At 39.6% G+C, this 22,887-nt stretch overlaps 2 protein-coding genes across 3 annotated transcripts; one reads left to right on the forward strand and one right to left on the reverse strand.

The window, feature by feature from the left end:
* Nucleotides 1–1,642: 1,642 nt before the first annotated feature.
* LOC121419820 lies at nucleotides 1,643–11,794 on the reverse strand. The gene is made up of 5 exons (XM_041614283.1): nucleotides 11,705–11,794; nucleotides 7,898–8,730; nucleotides 6,576–7,244; nucleotides 4,788–5,028; nucleotides 1,643–3,960 (listed from the first exon to the last, which is right to left on the reverse strand). Exons 2-5 carry the CDS (start codon nucleotides 8,672–8,674, stop codon nucleotides 1,874–1,876), a joined length of 3,774 nt encoding a protein of 1,257 aa, XP_041470217.1. The 5' UTR covers nucleotides 8,675–8,730; nucleotides 11,705–11,794; the 3' UTR covers nucleotides 1,643–1,873.
* Nucleotides 11,551–21,704, forward strand: LOC121419822 (histone-lysine N-methyltransferase PRDM9-like). 2 transcript variants are annotated; one of them, XM_041614285.1, is made up of 5 exons: nucleotides 11,551–11,619; nucleotides 14,539–14,807; nucleotides 16,695–17,335; nucleotides 18,271–18,523; nucleotides 20,145–21,704. In XM_041614285.1, exons 2-5 carry the CDS (start codon nucleotides 14,573–14,575, stop codon nucleotides 21,554–21,556), a joined length of 2,541 nt encoding a protein of 846 aa, XP_041470219.1. In that variant the 5' UTR covers nucleotides 11,551–11,619; nucleotides 14,539–14,572; the 3' UTR covers nucleotides 21,557–21,704. The 2 variants fall into 2 exon arrangements, with proteins under 2 accessions (XP_041470219.1, XP_041470218.1); XM_041614284.1 differs by lacking the exon at nucleotides 11,551–11,619 and adding an exon at nucleotides 11,773–11,853.
* The last annotated feature ends 1,183 nt before the right edge of the window (nucleotides 21,705–22,887 follow it).

Below are 22,887 nucleotides of genomic sequence, written 5' to 3' on the forward strand. Positions count from 1 at the left end.
TCCATTTTGGTAGAGCAATTTATCACTTGCCTCAGCAATATTGCTTAACAAGTGTCAGTCAATGATCAAACTGTTCCAGTCATCCTTGAAAACTTCATTCGCTGTCAAGGTTTTGTAAATAACGCACAATTAAATTGTAAGCATTTAAACACACTTGCAAGAATGACATTAAAAAGTTCAATGAGATAAATATTGCTTGGATCAGATCTATATCTGATTGTTTGTCTCCTTTGGTTGTGGGTTGTAACTTTATTTAGTGTACATTCCTCCATCCATTTTGAAATTGGACGAGAGCTCCCTTTGTATGTCAAAGACGAACCTTTTGTAGTGCTCCCCTAATGCTCCCCTTAAAAGTTTTGGGAGAGCTTTTTATTGCTCCCCTCATAATTATAAAACCGAGTCCCTGATTATTGCTCACTACTGCACAAGTGGAATAATTGCTCAAAGATCGAAGCATATTTCAGATCAGAATATGCAACATAAATATTCCTATAAATAAAAACTTTTATGCCTGCAATATTTTGTAAACTACTCTCTATCAGCACATAAGTGTTTAATGTGAACAGGTAGTTATTTCAGAAAGGTGTTAGTAATTTAAGAGCGACTCTAAGAACGACTGGTGATCTTTTCTATTGGTAAATGATATCCACCGAATTTTCATAGGCATTGATATAGCGCCCATAGTCACTTGTTACTTACAAACAGCTATCCTATCTGATGCCTTCTCATTGTTAAAGGGGAAGTTCACCCTGACAAAAAGTTTATTGTAAAAATAGCAGAAACAATAATGAAAAATATTGCCGAAGGTTTGAGAAAAATTCATCAAATAATTAAAAAGTTGTTAGAATTTCAATTATTTGATTTGTGACGTCATATGCGAGCAGCATTCCTACATAGCGAATGGTAAAAATCAATGAAATGTCATTTTCTCAGAAAATTGAAAATGTTTTTTAATGTACCTTTTGTATATCAATAGACAAATCATTTCACACCCGATCATGAATAGAAAACAAAATCAAGTCATCAGGAACCATATGAAATTTGAAATTCATGCGTTTTATAATACATAACACATGGGGCAGCTGCTCGTTTATGACGTCACAAATCCAAAACTTTGAACTCTAATAACTTTCTTACTCTTTAACGGATTTTCCTCAAACCTTCACCAATATTTTTTACTATTTTTTCTGCTATTTTTACAACAAAGTCTTCTTCAGGGTGAACTTCCCATTTAATTTCAGTTTAATTACCTGCAATTTTTTCATTAAGAGTCTTTGTTACATAATGCATTTGGTTTCTTATGTATACAGTGCGTCCCAGAAAAAAAGAGAGAATTAGAGGTAATTTATCATACCTTAATCACAAATACAATATAAATGACTATCATTGTAAAGCTTAGAATCTCCTCATTCACCTCAATGGTGTTTAAAAGTTTACAGGGTGCTACATAATATTTTAGATGCACTTTCCCTGTTGGGCAAGTAAATTTTTAAACAGTTGGACTGTTGGAATATACTTGCCTGAAAATCTATTTCGCTTGCCCGAAAAAATCCTTAAAAACAAAGTTTTACCTCTTCAAAAGAAAATATTGTGGTTTTATAAACCATTGACATTTTCGTTCTCTCTTTTGACATGAACTGATGTACCTTGTACTTGCATTTCCTTTTTTCCTAAGTGATTTAATCTTGCCCACCATGACCAAAATTAGGGTCAATATATCATATCGGCCCTAATTTGGTAATTCTGTGAGAATTTTTTGCTTACCCATTTTGGGCAAGTAGTTTTGGTCTTTACTTCAAAACACTTGCCTGACTTTAACTTTTACTTGCCCCGGGCAAACGGGCAAGTGCTTAGGTAGCACCCTGGTTTATAATTACATGTCTTTGGTCGTATGATGCACATCTTCTGGTTTATATTCACCCTTCTTCTTATGTTGTAATAGATGAGCATTGTGATGGTGACTGAGACTAGAGCACTTTCCACATATATCACAACGGTACGGTTTCAACTTCTCATGGACGGCTTGCATGTGACACTGTAGCGAATGCTTGGCGGTGAAAGCATTCCCACAGATCTCACACTTGAATGGGCGGTACCCGGCATGTCGGCGTTCGTGCTTCTTCAAGTCCCAGCTCGTTGCAAAGCGCTTGTTGCACTGCTTACAAGGGTGCTTGAGTTCCACGACCTGGTGGAGTCTCCGTATGTGAGCGTTGACAAACTCGTGCCTCGCGAAGCCCTTCCCGCAGAGAGGGCATTTGAACGGCTTCAGGCCCGTGTGCTCCCCCTGGTGATTCCTCAACGCACTTTCAGACGCGAAGGAGCGGGGACACTCTGTACACTTGAAGATTTTGTCTGTATTATGTTTCTGTAGGTGGTTTTCGTAGCGGGAACGCTCCATGAACTGCTTTGGACAATGCTGGCACTTGTACCGACACTCGCCCCCGTGCATCTCCTTCTCGTGAACACGCATCATTGAAAAAGAGGAGTACATTCTCGAACAATGTCTACATTTGTATTTCAACTCAGAGTTCTCAAAGTAGTTTGGTCTCTTCCCAAGCATGTCATTGTTAGAAGCACCCACTCTATCTTCCTGTGAAGTACTCTTGTCCACTGCTCTGGACAAATCCTTTGTACACTGTTTCCTGCTTCCACCCACAGACTCTCCTATACCTTTAATCACGTTATTCCTCTGCAGCGCCCTCTGTTGAGTTCTGACATGATTTTGATCTAGTTCCTTTCCATGTTTTCTCATCTGCAATGTTTGCTGATCTCCACTGTCATCACTGACAACAACCACATCATCTCCTCCCTTTCTCGGTTTTTCCACCCATCCCTCTTCCCTTCTTCTTTTCAGATGGTCAACCTTACGTTCATGAGCATTCCTCATCACGGAATCAACAATCTCATTCACTGAGAGTTCTCTCTCTTGCACTATCGGTCGAGTTCTTGTCGCATGATCACTCTCAAGTTCTACTACACGACCTGTCACCTGACTGTTCCATTGACTCCCTTCCTCAAAAACATCTACAGCATTCTTTGATTTACCAGTTTTACTCGGCTTTCCGTCCTCCCTTTCTCCCCAGACTGAGTCAATGACATTCTTCATCGTCTTTTCTCCCTGTAGTGCCATCTTTTGACCTTGACCAGAGTTGCTCATACCATCCTTATTTCCTATCAACCGTCCTGCTCTTTTACCTTCACCCGCATCGACCTCTACGACTCTATTCGCTTTGTCCTTCTGAGGGTGACTAGGATCCGCAATCAAACGATCCCGATATAAAGACTGTAATTGACTTCTTACTTTTTCTCTGTAATGCTCTGCTTTGTGATCTTTCAACTGTTTTTTGTACCTGAACCTCACCCGGCACACATTGCAGGAGTGGTACTTGTTTTTCTTGATGTGCTTAAGCGTCTTGTGGGAATCCAGTGAGGCCTGTGATCGGTATATCTTATTACACAGCTCGCACTGGAACACAGCTTTTTGATGATCCTCAACATTCTTTTCGTGGCTACTCTCGGGGGTATTCGTTTCCTCGCAGTCATCCGTAAGATCATGAAACGCCTTGTGAGCTCTCAGCCTGCCTTCCGTGGGAAATGTCTTAGAACAAATTTTGCAAAGGAACTCTTTCGTTGGCGTGGGGTTAGGCCCCCCATCCGTGTTCCTTTCATGGTTTCCCTTAGGAGGTTGATTCCTGGTAGATGTTCTATCGTTCGGATTTTTGGGTTTCACCTGTAAATTCATCTCCTGATCTCTGTATACACGGTACATCTTTCCTTCATTCAACAGCGCTCTCTCCAAAGGCTTCTGATTGCTCGCTTTACGTCTTGTTTCCAAGGTAATGAGAGGTCGAAGGTCGGTCAATGATTGTTTGGTTTGGTGAGATAATTTGATGTGCCGTAGCATCAGTTTGGGATTGGTGTAGTGAATCTCACACTTGGGGCAGGAATATGCATTCAAATCTGTAAAGGAGTGATAACGTTTGAAAAGATGAGAAAAAGTACATCTACATGTATGACAAAGCTCAAACTGATGCACATGCATACAATAATGAATGAATGAATGAGCAACTAAATGAAAGACTGGATGAGAAAGTGGGTGGGTGGATGAATGGATTAATGAATGTCTGAATGAACATATGAAAGAATGATGAATAGATGAACAAAGAATAAATAATCAATGGATGAATGAATGAATATTAAAATGAGTGACAGGAAGATATAATTTCTCCATTAAATGAACAAATTTTTGGATGAAGAAAAGAATAAATGAATAAAAATCTGACATAATGAATGGTTTATAATTTAACATGAAATTTTTTTAAGGCAATACTCAATAATATCAATAATATCACTCATATCCTTTCAAAGAATAAATAATAAATAACCAACAAGCAAAGAATAAAAATATTATCAATGTAGGAAGTTACAAGCTACATGTAATGTTATAGGATAATGAAATTCTATTTATCAGGGGCCCGTTGCAGAAAGAGTTGCAATCGATCGCAACTTTACAAATCATGCGCAACTTGATTTTCAACCAATCAACAGTGTGCATTTTGGACTTGCGATTGATTTTTTGACTTGCATTTAAACTCTTTCTGCAACGGGCCCTAGAAGGTTGATTCCTTCAGTTTCATAAAGCCAACACAATGTTATAGAACTTCATTCTCACAGAATGGTATCATTTTACGATTGGTATCTAGTTCTATGAAACCAGGTCCTGTATCCCTCATCCTACTATCATTCAATTATCAGGGCGATTTCCACCAACACTCAACTTGACAGACCTGTGTGAAATGTGAGATCTTTGAGTTTAGTGTTGAAGCCCACACGCTTCGAATACTCCTCGCTGTAGAAAACCCTCAGCTCACTTCCTGGTTCAATGCACTTTGTAGTTCTGAAGTAGATCTCTCCATAGCGTTGTAGAGCTTCGATGTTCTGATCAGATGGGCTTCGTGTGCACCGGATGTGAGAGAGCCAGTCAGAGCCCCCATCAATGTAAAGCAGTGCGCTTCCTTTGATGCATAGCTATTGTCAAAAGATAATAATAATAATGGCATATTTACCCAGGGTAGCCACTTTAGTTCCGAAAACTGTCCTCCCAGTGGGCCCTGCTACATGTACATGTATTTTATTACTCCAGCTTTAGCATGGCTACCTTGATCGGGCGCTCGAGCATTCAAGGAATTTCTTCCTACCGAGTACCCATTCACCTCACCTGGGTCCTACCGGGTACCCATTCACCTCACCTGGGTCAAGTGCAGCACAATGTGGATAAATTTCTTGCCAAAGGAAATTACGCCATGGCTGGAATTCGAACTCACGACCCTCTGTTTCAAAGTCCGGAGATGAATCCACTGAGCCACAACGCTCCACGTTAAGATAATCATGAGATACATGTAACTCTCTCATTTGCATATATATAAAAGTATCAAGCATAGGCCTACAACTGATTTGTGAAAAAGAGAAACTATAAAATGTCAAAATTTCATTATAAATCCGAAATTTGTTTTAAAGCAGTTTGCTTGTTGGATATTTTTCTTTTATTCAAATCCCCTTTTTGTTTTGGTGGACTTGCCCTTAATAACAACTCCACGCCACTTTGCCAAGAGAGTTACAAAGAGATTCAGCTCTACCGGGACAAATGAAATATTTGGTGATATACTACATGTAGCTTGAATTTTCTCTTTCCGTTCGAATCAACATTTTTGCTGGGGTTGACTTGCACTTTAATTTTCTTAGGAATATGTATTTTGTTGTTTTATATTTCACATGTATTTCTTTGCCATTTAAATTTAAAAAATTGTTCATGGAAATCCTCTGGGACACTCGTAACATAACAATGCATCTCATAATTTAATTGTGAATTTAACATTTCAGCCTGCGCAGCTGCTGATCCTTATACAACAATAACTAAACATGCAATAATCAATAACAATGTGATTAAATATTATAACCAATAAATATCATATTTCCACTTATTTTACAGTGTTCTGACAGGTTGCAACTTAGTTCCTTTTACCAAAGTATGGTCAACATAATTCATTACAATAATAAGTTTTTCCATCGAGATGGGAGTTAATTCCATGTTGTTAACTCCATGGCTCTTATCCCCAGTACCTCATTTCATCGATCAAAGTTATACCCCTTCAAGATCCTTCTGTTCGTCCTCTTTCAGTTCTCTTGTTAATCCCAAAGTTTCCAAAACCTGGGGGGCAATATCATTTGTTCACTCATCCTCCAAGTTATGGAATAGCCTCCCTGAAAACATACAACAGTGCTTGACCTCTGAAACTTTTAAACAATACCTTATAACATTTCTCTTCAATTCTTCTTAATTTCTTTTATGATTTCCTAGAGTGCCTTGAGCGCTCTACAGAGTGGATTTGGTGCGATATAAGTGCTAATTATTATTATTATTATTAATTCCTTTTTGGAGACAATCTATTCATTTTTGACTGGTGATTTGCAACACAAGAGCTCAGGAATTGATCACAGTACACATTTTTATTCCACCAAGGAAATCAATTGTACAATCAATCCCTCATCTCTGCATCACTGCCCCCATATCTCACCTCCCAAGATGATGGTGATAAACATCCCTCATCCTCTGCTACCAGACAACCCTCCAGGGGTCCATAGGTCTTCTCCGCTGGGATCTCCTCCTCTGCAGTCACTCCGAAGACGATCTTCTGCTTCGAAGCTGACCCAACAATCGGCTTGTCTTCGGCCGTCACTCCAACGATAGCTCTACTCTGATCCGACTCGCCAACGATCAATCTCTCGTGGGGTGCCGATATATCTTCACCGTCACCGGAGGAGAACTTATACCAGAAGCCTTGAGGCAACGGAGGAACATCCATGTCTCTGTCTTCATCATCATCATCCGTTTCTATCTCATCCAGTTCCCAATCTCGGAAGCTATCCTCCTCATCGATTTGGTTCTCTTCTTCCTCCTCTTCATCTTCATCAAAGTCATCTATTTCCTCCTCCTCATCATCATAATCATCTATCTCATAATCATCTTCATCATCCGTTTCTACATCCCCTATCGTAAACTCCATGCTCTCGTCATCTTCATCATCATGAATACTGTCAAGTTTGGCATTGTTCTTTTCCTTTTTATCCCTCTTCTTTTTCACCTTCTTCTTTTCCACCTCCTCCTTCTTGTCCTCTTCATCCTCCAACCATCCTCCTCCTTCTTGCTGCGATGAATTGTACCAACGCCAGTCAGCTTCAGTTTCCTGTTTTAACATCAATGAAGAATAGAACAATTATCATAATGACTACAAGGAAAAATACAAAGTTCAAAGACATGTAATAAATGAAAGGAATATATTAAAATTTTGAAATGATTTGAAAGCTCGAATCAAGACTTGAAAAAAAAATGGAGAGAGTAGCCAATAAGCACTAATTTTTATAGTGCATAAACAATTTCAATGAAGTCTCTGCTTTCCATTTCAATCAGCCTTAGATGAATAGATGACTGCTATGGATCAATCATCATATCAAATGATGATTGCCGAAATGTTGCAACTAGTGGGTTGTACTTTTTAAACTCTTCATAATCGAAAGATCACTTGCAGTTACTGAATTCATGTTGTAACTATACTGTAATGTTTTTTTTTTCTTCAGTCTTTAAAAAGAATTTCCAGTCATTTAACTTTTTGTCATAAAAATCCTCCAATATAAGTTGAAATAATTTTTTTTGCAGTTTTCATAATGGGCCTCAGCGCAAATGATTGTCTTCTGTTCATGGGTGGGGGGAGGGGAGGACATCTTTGTTTCCCCCCAAAAAAACCCAAAAGATAATCCTCTGCGCTAATGCCCATGCCTGGTACATGGTGTATGCTGCTAATATTATTAATGTTATTGGTTTAATTCTTCATAGTCTCACCATGCTTTGATCATCTCCTTCTCTCTTGACGGGTTCAACATGACTCTGACTATTCACAGCTCCTCCAGTACTATCCTTCTTCATTCCTTCCAGTGTGGCGTCCGGAGTAACAAATAGCAAGGTGGGCTCCGGCAGGCCAACTGTCCTATTTGTAAGCAGGGAAGTCCCAAAACGGCTGACTACTGGGACAATTTGCATCACACCCTGACTATGTGATTCTTGATGATGGGACTGTAATTGTCCGTACTCGCACTGTGTCCCGGGCTCCCTCTGAGGAAGCAGAGCTGGTCCACTGGACACTACTTTTGTTGATGTATTTTCAGCTGAGCCCATGACTCCAACTACAGGGGTATCAACTCCTTTCCCAAGATGTTTACTAATATCGTCAATACCACCTGAAGAGAGAATGAAAAAAGTTTCTTTGCTACTGGGATCAGCTTGACCTGGGTCTTCCGATGCTACAGAGTTGTGAGAAGATTGTCCTGGAAGACCACTATGGGTGGTACCTGGAGCTGAACCTTGCTGTCCTAACCCAGGAGCGGCAAGTAGCATTTGTTTGAGGATCTGGCCTGAGCATCCCTGGCTAGACCAACCTGATGATCCCTCAGTCGTGCTGGAGCAAGGGTGATCATCGTCAGGAAATTCTTGCTTGATGACAACAGGTAGTAGTTCTTTGGATGAATGATCAGCAGACAGTTCCTGGTGAAGCGCTCTTTGCTCAGCCATGATTGTGGGTGAAGATTCTGAGCCAGGAATAACTAATAGCTTGGAAGTCATGGATTGCTCGGAGTCTCTCTCAGTGAGTCTGTGGAAGTTCCAAACACCTCATTCATCTGAAAGTGAAAGTATATTTTAAAGTCTGTAAATACAAGTAGTTTACAAATACATGATTTCATATTATAATCCTGTACTCTTAAAGGGAAAATTTAGCAAAGGAACGATGCCTGAATGGGATTTTATATTTATCATTTAATACATGATTATAAGTAATATTATTATAATTGTTTATAATCAAGTTTCAAATTTTATTATTTGTTAAATAATAATTTAATCTATAAAATGTTCTTCAAAACGGCATTTTGTAACATCGCTATCGAAGGTACATCAATTCAACTGCTAATTCAGCATTCTTCCAGTACCGGTATTTGCGGTTCAGGTAAGGTAAGGTACATGTAGGGTCTAGGTACATGTAGGGTCTAGGTACATGTTCAAGGGTCAAGCTTATAGTATTTGCTTTATTTACAAATGGATCAAGGCTACACCAGATCGGTCTGGTAAGAAACCTCAAATTTTCGATCTTTTTACCTTACCGCAAATACTGGAAGAATGCTGAATTAGCAGTCGAGTTTCCAGGTCTATCTTCTTGTCAGCTTCCTTCATGCTTCAATAACTTTAAGGAGGCAGTGGGGCAAGTCGCTTTGCTCCCTCGCGTTTTAGTTTTGTCCCCAAAAGTTTACACATATCAAATTCTTCATACGGCCATGTTGAATGAAAGTACAAAAAGAATGAAGAAGGAAAGAAATAGAGGAGAAAGAAAGAAGGGGAAAGGAAGAAAGTACAACAATGAGGGAGAAAGTGCAAGGGCTCCAACAGCAAACTCGGAAGTGGGGGTGGGGGCAAGAATGAATGAATTAAGAATGACACGAAGAGTCAACCACAAAACAATAAAGGAATCAATACAAATGTGTGAGGGAAATGAAAAGCAAGGTAATGATAACAAAAATAATGATAATGATGAGGGTAATTTGATAATAAAGAATATCAATAATGATGTTGATAATAATTATGATAGTGATAATTATGATTATGATAAATAAGTTAATGATAATAATGACAATGGTAATAATAAAAAATAATAAGAATAATCATTGTTATAGGAAATAATAAAAGAATAATAATATTAAAGCGAAATTATAATAACAATAAGTAAATATACATAATAGTAGGAATTAACTAAAATGAAATTATAATAACAATAATAAGTTAAAATACATGACAGTAAGAAAAAGGGACAATAATAATGATAACAATTATGATAATAATACCAAGCGTTATGAGTCTACAGCGATTTTATTTGAAGGAATTAAATGAAATACAAGAAACGGAATGTATGGAAGGGGCATATTTTCAATGATAAAAAATATCTATAATAATGATATAATTATTTTGATAATAATAACAATAAATAAAGAATAATAATGATGATGATAGTAATAATGAATAATAATAATAATAATGATAATATAATATTACCAATAATGATGATGATTATCGTAATAATACAGGGGCCGCGGAACGGTTTTCAAAATGGGGGGGGCTGACCATATCCTATGGTCACATTTTTTTTGGAAAAGGTAGGAGCTAAAGCCCCCCCCCCCCCTTCGCGGCTCCTGTACTTACCCAAAGGCCGGTGCTTTTTCCTTGTCACATTGCATTGGGAACCCCCCCCTCCCCAACTTCCGCAACCATACCCAAATGTGTTTTATCCTTGTCACGTTGCATCGGGAAACTGTCCCCATCCTCTTGTTGAACGAGCACGCTTCGATGTTGTGGCGGGACGGTATCATGAGTATATATACTGTTGGAGCTATCCCCACTGCGTGCCAAACGAACTGTGTATCCCATAGCGTGGGGATGGTATCACCAGGGAAGTGTTATGTAGATAACATAACACTTCCCTGGTATCACGAGTATAGCTATACTGTTGGAACTGTCCCCACTGCGTACAAAGCGAACTGTGTATCCCATAGCGTGGGGACTGGATCACGAGTATACTATACCGTTGAAACTGTCCCCACCGCCGTGAAAATCGAACTTGATTTTCCCATTGAGTGGGGACTGTATCACGAGTATATAATAGGGAGAGAACCCTAGTGTTTATATACTGTGTGTTTCATTTGTGTGTGTTATCATTTTGCCACATAGTTGTGCGAGAGTTGGGGACTGTGTTCTGGAGAAAGGAAGTGATTTTCAGTAGATGGTTTCTGGTAGGTATGTAATTCTAATAGTAATAATCCCCACTTCTGGATTTGGGGACTATATCACGATTATGCCAATTTTTGTCTTTAATGAATACAAATTTTGAAAATAAACGCGACCAAAATGCAAATTAATATTCCCTCTTGGCATTAATTGCCAAAAATCGGAGAAAAATCGAGTTAAAATAAAAGGAACAAAAACAGTGACTTACCTCGGCTGTCGCGCAAATTCACTTTCCCATTTTATCCGATCTTAAGTTAAGTACATAAACATATATGGCCATTGAGTCCCCTGTACAGATCGCGGCAACTTCAGTGTCTGACTCTGTAGTGTAATGAGTGAAGCCAACGCCACGGAGTTCAGCTGAACAGAGCCGAGTCGAGACCGAAACTTTTGGTCTAGTCTCGCTAAGGCAAATCCTTAAGGCCCTTAGCCTTAGCCTAGGGTCTATGGGAAGGTTTTCAACTAGGCTCCGTGATGAAAAATTATATTTGAAAATATTTACAAATATCATCACAGAGTCCTCAACTTCTCAAGGCAAGCCTTCATTCAAGGCTAATCAAGTTTCGACCCAGCAGCGGCGGCGGCGGCCCTCACCCTGCCCATCCCAGCCAGCGCGACCCCATCCCACAGCCAGGCCGCAGGCGCGGGGCAGCGTGGGGGATGGGAGAGGACTCGCGCATGCATTTCAGGTCTCACTCCGCTCCGTTCAACTTCAAGTTCGCAGTGTCTGTTCGTAGCTGGTACGAAGGCAATCAAGCTTATTATTACCTTTTTGGCAATTTTTTTTCATTGGTTACCAAATAACCCAAATTTTCATGTACTTACCTTATCTGCGTGAGATGTCCAAAACAAAGAAAAAATGCTGATCCAACACACTGAATAATGAAACAATTTTTTTCGGTAGCGACGCATGCGCAGTGTATGGCTGCTGAGAGAGCTAAAAAGGACACTGAACTGTCAAGTGAAGAGAAATAGTTAAGTTTATACAATATTTGTGTCTGAAAATGGTCGTAATTTCAAGAATCTCTGCAGAAATATACATTTGTACCATTGTGATCATTTTCGTGAGTTTAAATCCTCTGCAAGTCTATTTTAACCGGTGCAGAAATTGAGTTGGGCACAGTCAGATTAGATTTGAATGTTCCCACATGTGTAAAATTGTGTTTGTGAATCGTGTGACAAACTTGCATTTGCATTGCCACCATCTAGCCACAATGATTTACAGCCTGTTAAACTTAAAGGCTATGGCATTAGCGGCCATACGATCTAACAAGTAACAGTAATACTCAGACTCACTTAAGCTGTTTTTCTCTGTTCCTATTCCCCTAGCCTATAGGCTAGGGTAGTTATCAAACTCTCCTTGCTTTTCTTGTCTTGTTACAAACGGTCGTCTGTTTAAAACTTAAACAGCAAATTCTCTTTTTCTACTTGTGTCGATTCTGGCTTCCTTCGCGGTGGCAGACCCATACAGCGTTAGCGCAGCGCAGTAGTAGACAAACACAGTTTGGGTTTCGTACGTACGCGCACATAGCCTAGGCCCTAGAGTCAGTAGAGAATCGGCACAAGTAGAAAAAGTGTGGAAATTTGCTATTTAACAGGCGGCCTTTTGTAACAAGACAAGAAAAGCAAGGAAAGAAGACGGTGAGAATGAAATTGAAACAATTTAAAGAAATCAGAGTGGTTTAGAATGTAAGAATTTAATGAAGAAATGAGGTTATTTTGATCGTGATATAGACGGTCAGACCTACATACGCGTTTTACTGTTATTACTGGCGGCGTGTGGCGGTATCCACAGATAGGTGTTCTGGATATAACCACACGCGTGTGGCTGGATGGTAAAGACACACGCGTGTGGCTGTATACACTGCCTTTGTGTAAAACTAAAACAAATTGGCCTAGATCTATAAAAAAAGTATTAAAAAAACAAATTTGAGGTATGCCTACGCCTACGGCAGTGAGTCCAAACTTCGGGTGTGTCCATACTTCTCGGACAGTCATTATCTGACTTCACCAATGTGAAAAGCGACCAATATTATTATGTTTTGACTTTTGATCAAAAGTTTCTTTAGGATGAGTTCAGTATTCATGAAAATATTGACAAAAGATCGGCAAATTTGTCACCGTTTTGAAGAAATATGATATTTTAAACAAGCATCACGATATCACCATTTTGCAAGCAGATATCATCAAAATTGTGAGTTGAATGTGGTACTAACCACTTGTTCACTGCTACCATCTGGCCTGTGGAGAATCTACAGGTAGGACTATGGTATGCCAATGGGGGGCAATGCTGTATTATAGAGCACACACTCTAAAAAATCATTAAAATATCACTTTTGTGACCAAAATTACTAATTTTCATACAGTTTTAATTTATTTATCATTAGTCATGTGGGAATAATTTTTGTATTCACCAAAGCGCTCAAAAACTTGAATTTTGGGCATATTTTTGTGTACGCCCTCTATTGGTGGAAAGTAATATTTCATGAGGAATCTGCTTATCACATTTTTATTTGCCGCCAAGGTAATCCTCTTGCCGCAAATGTAAACAAAGGAAATTAGTCTCCAAAACTGGAGACTGTCTCTGAAATTGGATACCCAAATTCTTTACAAAAGTCTCTGATATTGGAGATAATTTCCCACATTGGAGACAGTCTCCAATATTGGCCGTGCGCCTCTACTGCTAACCGATCAATTTGATGTAATATTTCACTTTTTGAGCTTCAGTTGTGTTTAAATCTCCACAAAAACTTTGATCCGCGAAGTTAGGTCACACTTTCTGAAGGGATTTCCAGCACAGAGGTCACACTTTCTGAAGGGATTCCAGCACAGCGCGCATTCGCCGATCAGAATGGATTTTGAGATCGCGATACCGGCGAAACCCCTTGACCTACTTTAAAATTTCGTCTATGATTTTATAGTTTACGATCTTGCCATCAATGTGGTACCTATTTCTTGAATTGGTTTTGCATAAATTATAAATATTTTGTCGAAAAATGTTACCCTGATGAATATTTTTGAAAACTGCGCGAAGTTTGGACACCCCATCATTATATGTTTTCATGGAACTTGGATTTGGAAGAAAAATATGAATTGAAGTAAGATTTTGAAGAAAAAAATACATTGTCATTTAGATCTATCAATTTTTATGTAGCTTGTTTTGTATGTAACTGTTAGTGTTACTGTTAGACTTTAGTCTGGTTTGACTTTGAGTAAAAATTAAATTAAAATTTAAGAGAAAGATGAACTGAAGAATATGATTGAATGAAGAAAACAAATTAGTAAGGACTAGTAGAGAACAATGAAGATGAAGATAAATTATACTTAAAAGAGGACAATGAAGGCGACAAAGCAAAGAAGAAGAAACGAGAGAGGGGTGGCTTATCATTTGGACTGTATATAGTGAGGCTGCCTATAGCCTATAGATCTCTTTGTATATATAATGATACTTACATGTATATACCCAGTATACATGTTGCGCCCTCTGTATCTTTTTTGAAAAGCATTTTATTTATTTAAATTCATTTAATTGTTTATTTATGTATATTAATTGATCTATTTTGTTGATCTATTTAAGTAATGTAGGCCTCTACATGTATCTATTTTACTTATTTTTCATGTATTTAAATTTATATTATTTTTGTATTCATTCATTTCAGAGCTCGGTGTGCATGTTGAGGTGAGGGAAGAGAAATGGATCCTAACTACAGAGAGAGTTGTCGCGAGGGATACTTCACTGGAGGAGAGCGAGATGATGCAAGACAGCATCAGATGCCGCACTTCACGCACCAGCTGCCCTATCACTCGAACCTTGTCTCTTCGCTGCAGCAACCAGCAATTGTCTTGGAGCAATCGGATGTTCAGAGGAACAGGGAAGACTTCTCTGGTAGCCATGCCAACCCTTCCATGCTTAGATCCATATACTCGGGTGAGTGTCTTCATTTTGAAGTTCAAGTTGATTGATGACTACTGTAGATTCCCCCGAATTATAATATACAAATAATGAATGTTTATGAGTGCAATGGACAGAATACTTCATGCGGTGAAAGATGAAATGATCCATGGAATACATTTCATCTTTCATCGAATGAAGTATTCTGTCCATTGCGCGAATGAAAATTAAATTATTATTTAGTTTATATGACACCTAAATTTTTTTTTTTCATATGAAATTCATGAATGTCGATGTGAGAATTTGGTCTGTTGATTGTTATGTCATTACAACATGCGCACTGCAAACGTGAGTAGTGCCTGAAGCAGTCTAGCGCGGTGGCGCCTGCAATGGAAAAATTGTATGGATCCAAAATTGCACGGTTGATGACGTCATTGTAAAATGGGCTGAATGAACGATATCAAACAACCAATCAAATCACAAGGATAGATCTAGGTGTCATATTAATGATAATAATAATGACAGTGAATTGATAATATATTCATTTCTGCCTGGTATGGTACTAAAGGACAAGTCCACCGCCAAAAAAGTTGATTTAAATAAAAAGAGAAAAATCCAACAAGCATAACACTGAAAAAATCATCAAAATGGGATGTAAAATAAGAAAGTTAAAAGACATTTGAAAGTTTTGCTTAATTTCACAAAACAGTTATGCACATCCTGGCTGGTATGCAAATGAGGAGACTATGATGTCATCCACTTACTATTTCTTTTTGTATTGTATTATATGAAATATGAAAAATTCTAATTTTCTCCTCGTTATTAATTCCTCCCTGAACATGTGGAATTAGCATTGTTTAATACTATATGGTTCAGTCAATGTATAATTCAAACAATAAAAAACAAAAGAAATACATGGACATCATCGACTGACTCACCTAGTTGTGCACATCACTGTTTTGTGAAAAATAAGCGAAACTTTATTATTTGGACTTAATCTTAATGATTGTGGTGCAGGGCTCGAATTGAGAATCAAGCGGGGCATGGCCAAATTATAATAGGGAACTTAAAGGGAAAGGGAAGGTGGTATATACTCACTTTAGTGGCATCCAAGGCTGTTAAGAAGATGCATCAATAGTAAAATGTACTTCTCAATGTTTACTTGCATTGGATTATCACAGGTCAGCAAGGTCTCTCAACTAAAAGGGCACATATTTTGGTCTAAGTGTACAAATATTTGGAAGAGCATCAAGGCCATTCTTAGGGCATTGGAGACCTCTGATCAGTTTCCTTGGGTTAATTCAAGCCCTGTTGTTTGCAGTGGCAATGGTGGTGATCCATATCCCAATGATGACTTTTGTGTTGATGATGATGGTGGTGGTGGTGGTCGTAGTGGTGATGATGGTGGTGGTGGTGGTGGTAGTGTTGATGATGGTGGTGGTGGTAGTGGTGATGATGATGGTGGTGGTTGTGGTGATGATGATCATGATCATGATGGTGGTGATGATGATGGTGGTGATGATGATGATGATGATGGTGGTGGTGAATGATGATGATGATGATGATGGTGATGATGATGGACATGAATATGATGATGAAGATGATGATGATGGTGGTGGTGGTGGTGATGGTGATGATGATGGTGATGATGATGATGATGATGATGATGATGATGGTGATGGAGATGATGATCATGGTGTTGATAACACCAATGAGATAATAGATGTAAATTATTCCTGTCAGCTCTCATTTTGTATTCTCTTTCACGTTTGCACTGTATAACACACAGGAAAGTGCTAACATTTTTATGTGATTGACCAGTGTTTTACATGCTCTTTCTTTTTATTGTGTTTCTGCTCTCTCTCTCAATCACTATTTTTCTATCCTTTGCTCTTTCTCTATCACTCTCCTTTTGTTTCTTAGGCTCAGGGTCAATACTACCAAGCCCTAACATTCTCCTGCAATCAACCAACCACTTTGCATCATCCAACAACCAGCATCCTCAACACCCGCAACACCAGCAACACCAACAGCAACTCAACCGCCTACAACCGACAACTCGGCCCCACTTCATTCCTCCCAGCACAACTCACCTAGCCGGCCCTAACCTTGCCGTTGATGCGACCGTCGCACAGCATATCGACCCTGGTATCGAGAGAACGGAGACTTCCAGAGACTCCCTCGATGCTACCTTAAACGAACCCTTGGAGTTGTCCACGCCCAGACAACACCAGGACACCTCGTCAAAGACTCTCATGAAAGACAAGGTTGCAGTCCCACCAAAGCCTCCCAACCCTATCCTCCAACCAAAGCATCTTAACCTCATGCCTACGCCCCAACCCAAAAGCCTCTTGCCACCTCTCCGGAGAAGGGACAGAGTTCAACCCAGGTCGGGCGGTCAGCTTCCAGAGTTCCTCGCCTTCAAGTATCTTCGTAACGAGAAAGAGAATATAGTTGGAGTTGTGGCCAAAGATAATGTTGATGAAGGCATGGAGTTTGGACCGTACAATGGCAATTTCCTGGATGAAGAGATAGGGTCTACCAAATCTGAATCAACATGGGAGGTAGGGAATATCAGTCCTGCATTCTGATTGGCTCTTGGTCAGTGTTTTGAAAAGAATGCACATGTAACAGATATCTTGATTGCCCATTGACCTTTAATGATTGATTGCACAACTTTGTGTTTTACAGGCCCTGCTGTTGTCTCTAAGCTTTAAAAGTTAAATTACCTAAGTTCTTTGGTTACAAAAACCAAATGTCATCTTAAAGTGCCAGTATTATTTCCTAAAGGCTTGGGAGGTGTTTCACAAAGATTTAAGTATGACTTAGGTCGCACTTAAATGTCGACGCGTACATGATATCCAATGCGCAATCTTATTGATCAATACGCAGTAGTGCGCTTCCTCTTGGCATGATCTGACTAATGCTGGCATGCCTTTTATACTGCGCGCAACTAGACATTTAAGTGCGATTCTAAATCATACTTAAATCTTTGTGAAACACCCCCCTGGTCCTACTGGCCAGTGGGCGCAAAACGTATTCATAACGGGTACAGCAGACATGCAAGTTTTGAGGAGGCTCCATCCATTTCATCCTCTCCAGACAATGGAAAAAAATGGGCGAACAATGAAATCACAGTAGACGGATGCTTGACGAATATAAAGCGTATGAAACACGTAGGCAAAGAGTACACGACGGATACATAACGTTTTCAAACAGATGGCAAGATTCTGTTCCGTTTCACGTCCTCTCTGCATCCATACGTGCAGTGGGACCAAGCCTTAAAATCAATCAGTCAATGAATTCTTCACTGTGTAAAAAAACAGTCCTTCATCTGCAATCAGCTACATAATCTCCTAAATAGTTATTCAATAAACTACATGTACATAGTCCACTACACAAGTATGGCAATACTCCACAGCAGGGATGGTCTCCAATGGAAGAAGAAGATGATGATAATTTTGTTCTATTAAAGATTTTCTTATTTCTCTTTCTCTAGCTCTGCACTGGGGGTAAAGTCTTCCTCTACATGGATGGTAAGAAGAAGGACCAACTAATCTGGATGTCCTACGTTCAGAGCGCTCGCAACGAACAAGAACAGAACCTAGAAGCATGCCAATACTACGGACAGATCTACTTCAGAACTACAAAGTGCATTGAACCAGGAAGTGAACTTAGAGTGTTCTACAGTAAAGAGTATTCAGAGTCCATCGGGTTTAAGAGCACTCTCAAAGACTTGGATTATCATGAGGGTAAGCAAATTTGAAAGTTCGAACAGGGCAGTGTTTCAAGAAACATATAGTTTGTGATTTTAACTGAAAGCTGTTTTAGCTAGGCCTCCTTACATCCTTGCATCCAATTGGCTCAGAGCAAATTAGACAGTGAAAATTGCTGGCTATCTGCTTCACGAAACACTTTCCAGGAGACGGGGGGAGGGGGTTCACAAAGATTGAAGTATGACCTTTCATTTTCCGTGACGAGCCATGTGGACGTACGAGATTTAGGAATTTTGGAAGCACTGCGCATGTGCGATGTAATCTGTGAGGAGCCTTCTCGTTCACTGCCCAAATCTGTGACTCGTATTGAGGGTTTTGACGTTCGGTGTCATAGCGCTCGAATGAGCGCTAGTTCGTACATGATGACGTCATCCAAGCTTAGCAAAAATGAATGATGCCCCATCAACATTCAAGTTTCGTTGATTCAGCAGGGCTGGTAAACTGCAAATTACTGCTTGTTACCAGCTTTTCCATTACATTTAGTGTGTCCTGTTTTCAGACACTACATATCCGATCTAGGTAATTGATGTTCTATTTCAAAACAACTGTGTTTTTTCGGCTTTTTGCGCAAGAGTGCAAATGTTGCACCCACAGTCGTCCCATACTTCTTAGCGTGATGCTACGCCTGATTCTCCGGCCGAGCATCGGCCCACGGCTCGCTCGCAATCACGGTGGTATATGCCGTGTACTGGTACGCGTACGTCGACTTAAATCAAAACTGTTTTCATCAATGTACGAACGTGATACTGAACAAGCGGTGTCACCACTTCCGGTGAACTAGGGCTACGTTGCAGTCGCAGACAATTGAAAGCTTGTTAAGTACTAAACAGTGTTCACCGATCTGAAACAGTTGCAGTTGATCGTTAAAAGGGGTTAAAGTGTAGAAAGAGCATCTCTGTCTCATGTCTTTAAAAAATTAAGAGCACCTAAGTTATTATCATCACAGCTAAGTTATTGTCACTATTGTGGCATTCCTATACCAATTTGATTGTAGCAATTAACTGAATTTATTTAGGGTCATGCTAGAGATACTCTCAATTGTAGTATTAGGAGGCTGCACCCTACAAGCTCGTTTTTTTAGCAGCTTCCTCCATTCCCAGCCTGTTTTATATGATATGATTATCTTGTCTTATGAAGGAGTTTGCCACAATGTTAATCAGATGTGAATTGTCTCATGAGGTGTGAGTCATTACATGTTATGAACTTGAATTGTAAAAAAAAAAAAAAAAATTATTACTTGTCAGGGCATGGCGACTTTATTTTCAAGAACTGGGATAGGACATAAAGTATTCATTATCTAAGACTGTTAGGCCCAAAGTCACTAAGGTGGAATCATGAATAAGATAGCGTATCTAACCACAGCAACAGGTGTCAATTTTGGCGCACTGACAAAAGCGTGCATCAGCATTGGAATTTTTTTAATGTATGTGGTAAAATAAGCGTAATTTATACAGGAAATCTGCATAAACCATGGACTCAACCGTGGGTTTTCAAAACCACCTTTGTGGATTAGGGCCTTCAGGTCTCATGAATAACTTAAATATGAAGTCTTTCACTCATTACTCTCTGTCATTTGCTGTTTATATTTTCGTTGCAGAGGATGACTATTTTCAGTGTAACTCCTGTGAGAGCCAATTCCCAACAGCCAAACGAATGTTCCGTCACATGAAGTTTGATCATGAACAAGACTCTAGTGATGACCTACGACCTGTGATTACATGGAAGGTCAAATGTAAGACAGAATGCACAAAGTCAGAGGAGTTACCTTCTTCAGGATTCAAGGATATTGAGACGGAACCCACGGAGGGATCGTCACAGGTTTATTCCCCAGGTCAGTTCATCTGTACGATCTGTGGCAAGAAGTTTCCTACGGAAGGCCGTCTTGAAGCTCATTCCATGTTTCATGAATTCAGCGAAGAGCACACCTGCATCATCTGCGGAGAGAAGCAACGCAACTCCAGGGCTCTCACCAAGCACATGGCCAAGCACGAGACAGTCGTCCACAAGTGCCGCAAGTGCGACAAGTCGTACAAGTGCAGAAACAGCTTGCTCCGTCACAACCGGGAGGCCCATATCCTGGGTCGGAAGCAGGAGAAGGGGAGTTTGAAAGACGAACAAACCCAAAGGGAATACAACAAAGATGCAGATACTATATGGAAGAAGAAGAAATACAGGAAGACTCCAAAGTCAGAACCCAATCCTGGTTTGCCAGCCGAGGTTCCGGGAGAGACTAAGGTAACCAATGACAGTAATCCTGGGACAAAGGCTGCTCCAAGAAAGAGAGTTGCAAAGGCTAAACCAACTCCTGAAGAACCTAAGGATATGCTGGGAAAGACAGTAACATACTACAATAGACCTAGACCTTTCAAGTGTAGGCATTGTCCACGGCGATACAGGTCCAAGACCGCAGTCTTGGAGCATGAGAGGGAAGTCCATGAAAACAAAGGAACTTATAAGTGTAACCTGTGCCCTCGTGTCTTTGTGAAAGAGAGTAACTTCTTTCAACACTACCAGAGTCACGAGCAGAACCGTCTCTACCGCTGTTCACTCTGTCCGCGTGCCTTTGCATCAGATAGTGCCCTCGCCAACCATCAAGGGGAACACACAGGCCTCAAACCGTTCAAATGCGAGATTTGCGGCAAGGGATTCCGGATCCGCAAGTGGGTGTGTGCTCATAAACGCAGGATGCATCAGACGAGAGAGCTGCGCTTCTTCTGCTCCTTCTGCAACAAAGGATTCACGGACAAAGGTCCGCTCCAGAAGCACGAGCTGCGTCATAAGGGTATCCGGCCGTTCGTCTGTATGATATGTGGTAAGGGGTTTGGAGTGAAGTATGTTCTTGAGGTCCACATGCAGAGTGTACACGCCGCGGAGAAGAAGTATCAATGTGAAGTGTGCGGTAAGAAGTTTTCATTGAACCAACACTACGTGACTCACATATTTAAACATAGAGCACAAGGAGAAGACATTCCTGGATTAGCCTCAGCCCAGGAAGGTCAGGAGAATTGAATAGCTCCTCCTTTGAGTGGTATTGTCAGAGAAATTCAAATGCAACTCTTTCTGCAACATACCCCAGGGCTGGCTCTTGCAAAGAGTTGCGAGTTATCCTGTCAATCACTTCTATGGAAAGGCAGCAACGTCAACATATGCATGGGTTCAATGTATTTTAGTCAGGCAGCATATGTCATGATTTACCGGCTACTTCGACAAATTGGCTAAGTCTGATTTTTCACTTTTATGTGATTGGTGACATCACAAGGAACAACTTCCAACTTGGTGACAAATTTCTAATGGTCATCTTGACCATGTTAGGGGTCAAAATGTGGTCAATAGGGGTCAATTTTTTAAATTGCCCCAATTCTGTCAAATGACACATCAAATTGTTTGTCTTGTTATACTGAACAAAAAAGTGTACACAATCATATACTCTTGACCTCCCGTTAAAAAGTTATGACTGGAAATGTCAAAGGTCAACGAACTTTTGTTCAATGGCAAATTACATTGAAGGTGTTAAGAAAGCTCATTTTTTCCGTGTTTTTATGCATGTGTGTACTTTTTTTATTTTCGATTTTGATAAGTCCATCGTCAGAAGTCCTTATCTAGAAGATATAAAGGGTCAAGTCAAGGTCAGGGAAAGGTCAAAAGGTCAACAAACTTTCATTGGAGGCCAAAGTACACGTCTAATATAGCGGTTAGAAGTTAAGAAGTCTTATTTTTCGTGGGTTTTTTATTTTGAGTCTATATCTAAGAAGATATTTTATATACAAAGGGGTCAAATATGCTTATTTAGGAACAATATAGATAAACAGAGATAGACGTCGAATAAATTCAGTGTGGTATGGTATTGCAGGAATACTTTGAAAAGACTTGACAAACCCTTATGCCCTTAAAATCTTATGATCTTCAAGATGTGATGAGTGCAACCAGGGTGTTTTTATTTAGGAATTCATTCAATTCAAGTTCAGTTCATTTTCCATTTTCTAATCTTTGATATGTAAAGAAGTATTTCCTTCATTTGCTTTGTACAGAATATCTTAATTAACAGAACTTATTGTAATGTATTGGGGTATAAGTATAATACTATGTTAACAGAAAAAAACACATCGACTGATCAGTGCTCCCAGCTCCTAAGAAAGATGCCCAACATTTCATTTGGATTATCTTGCAAATAAGATAATGAGGTTAGGATTGAGGATGATAAGTTGGGCTCCAATTGCTCCTCAATTAATTCTAATGTCTGACGGTTATATTGTTTCTGACAAAGAAGCAACATCGTGTATGCATGCTCATTGTAGTCATGGATGTTCATTATGCTGATGTAATATATTCTGACCATTACT

The sequence above is a fragment of the Lytechinus variegatus genome, chromosome 8, assembly GCF_018143015.1.
Source record: "Lytechinus variegatus isolate NC3 chromosome 8, Lvar_3.0, whole genome shotgun sequence".
Lineage (NCBI taxonomy): Eukaryota > Metazoa > Echinodermata > Echinoidea > Temnopleuroida > Toxopneustidae > Lytechinus > Lytechinus variegatus.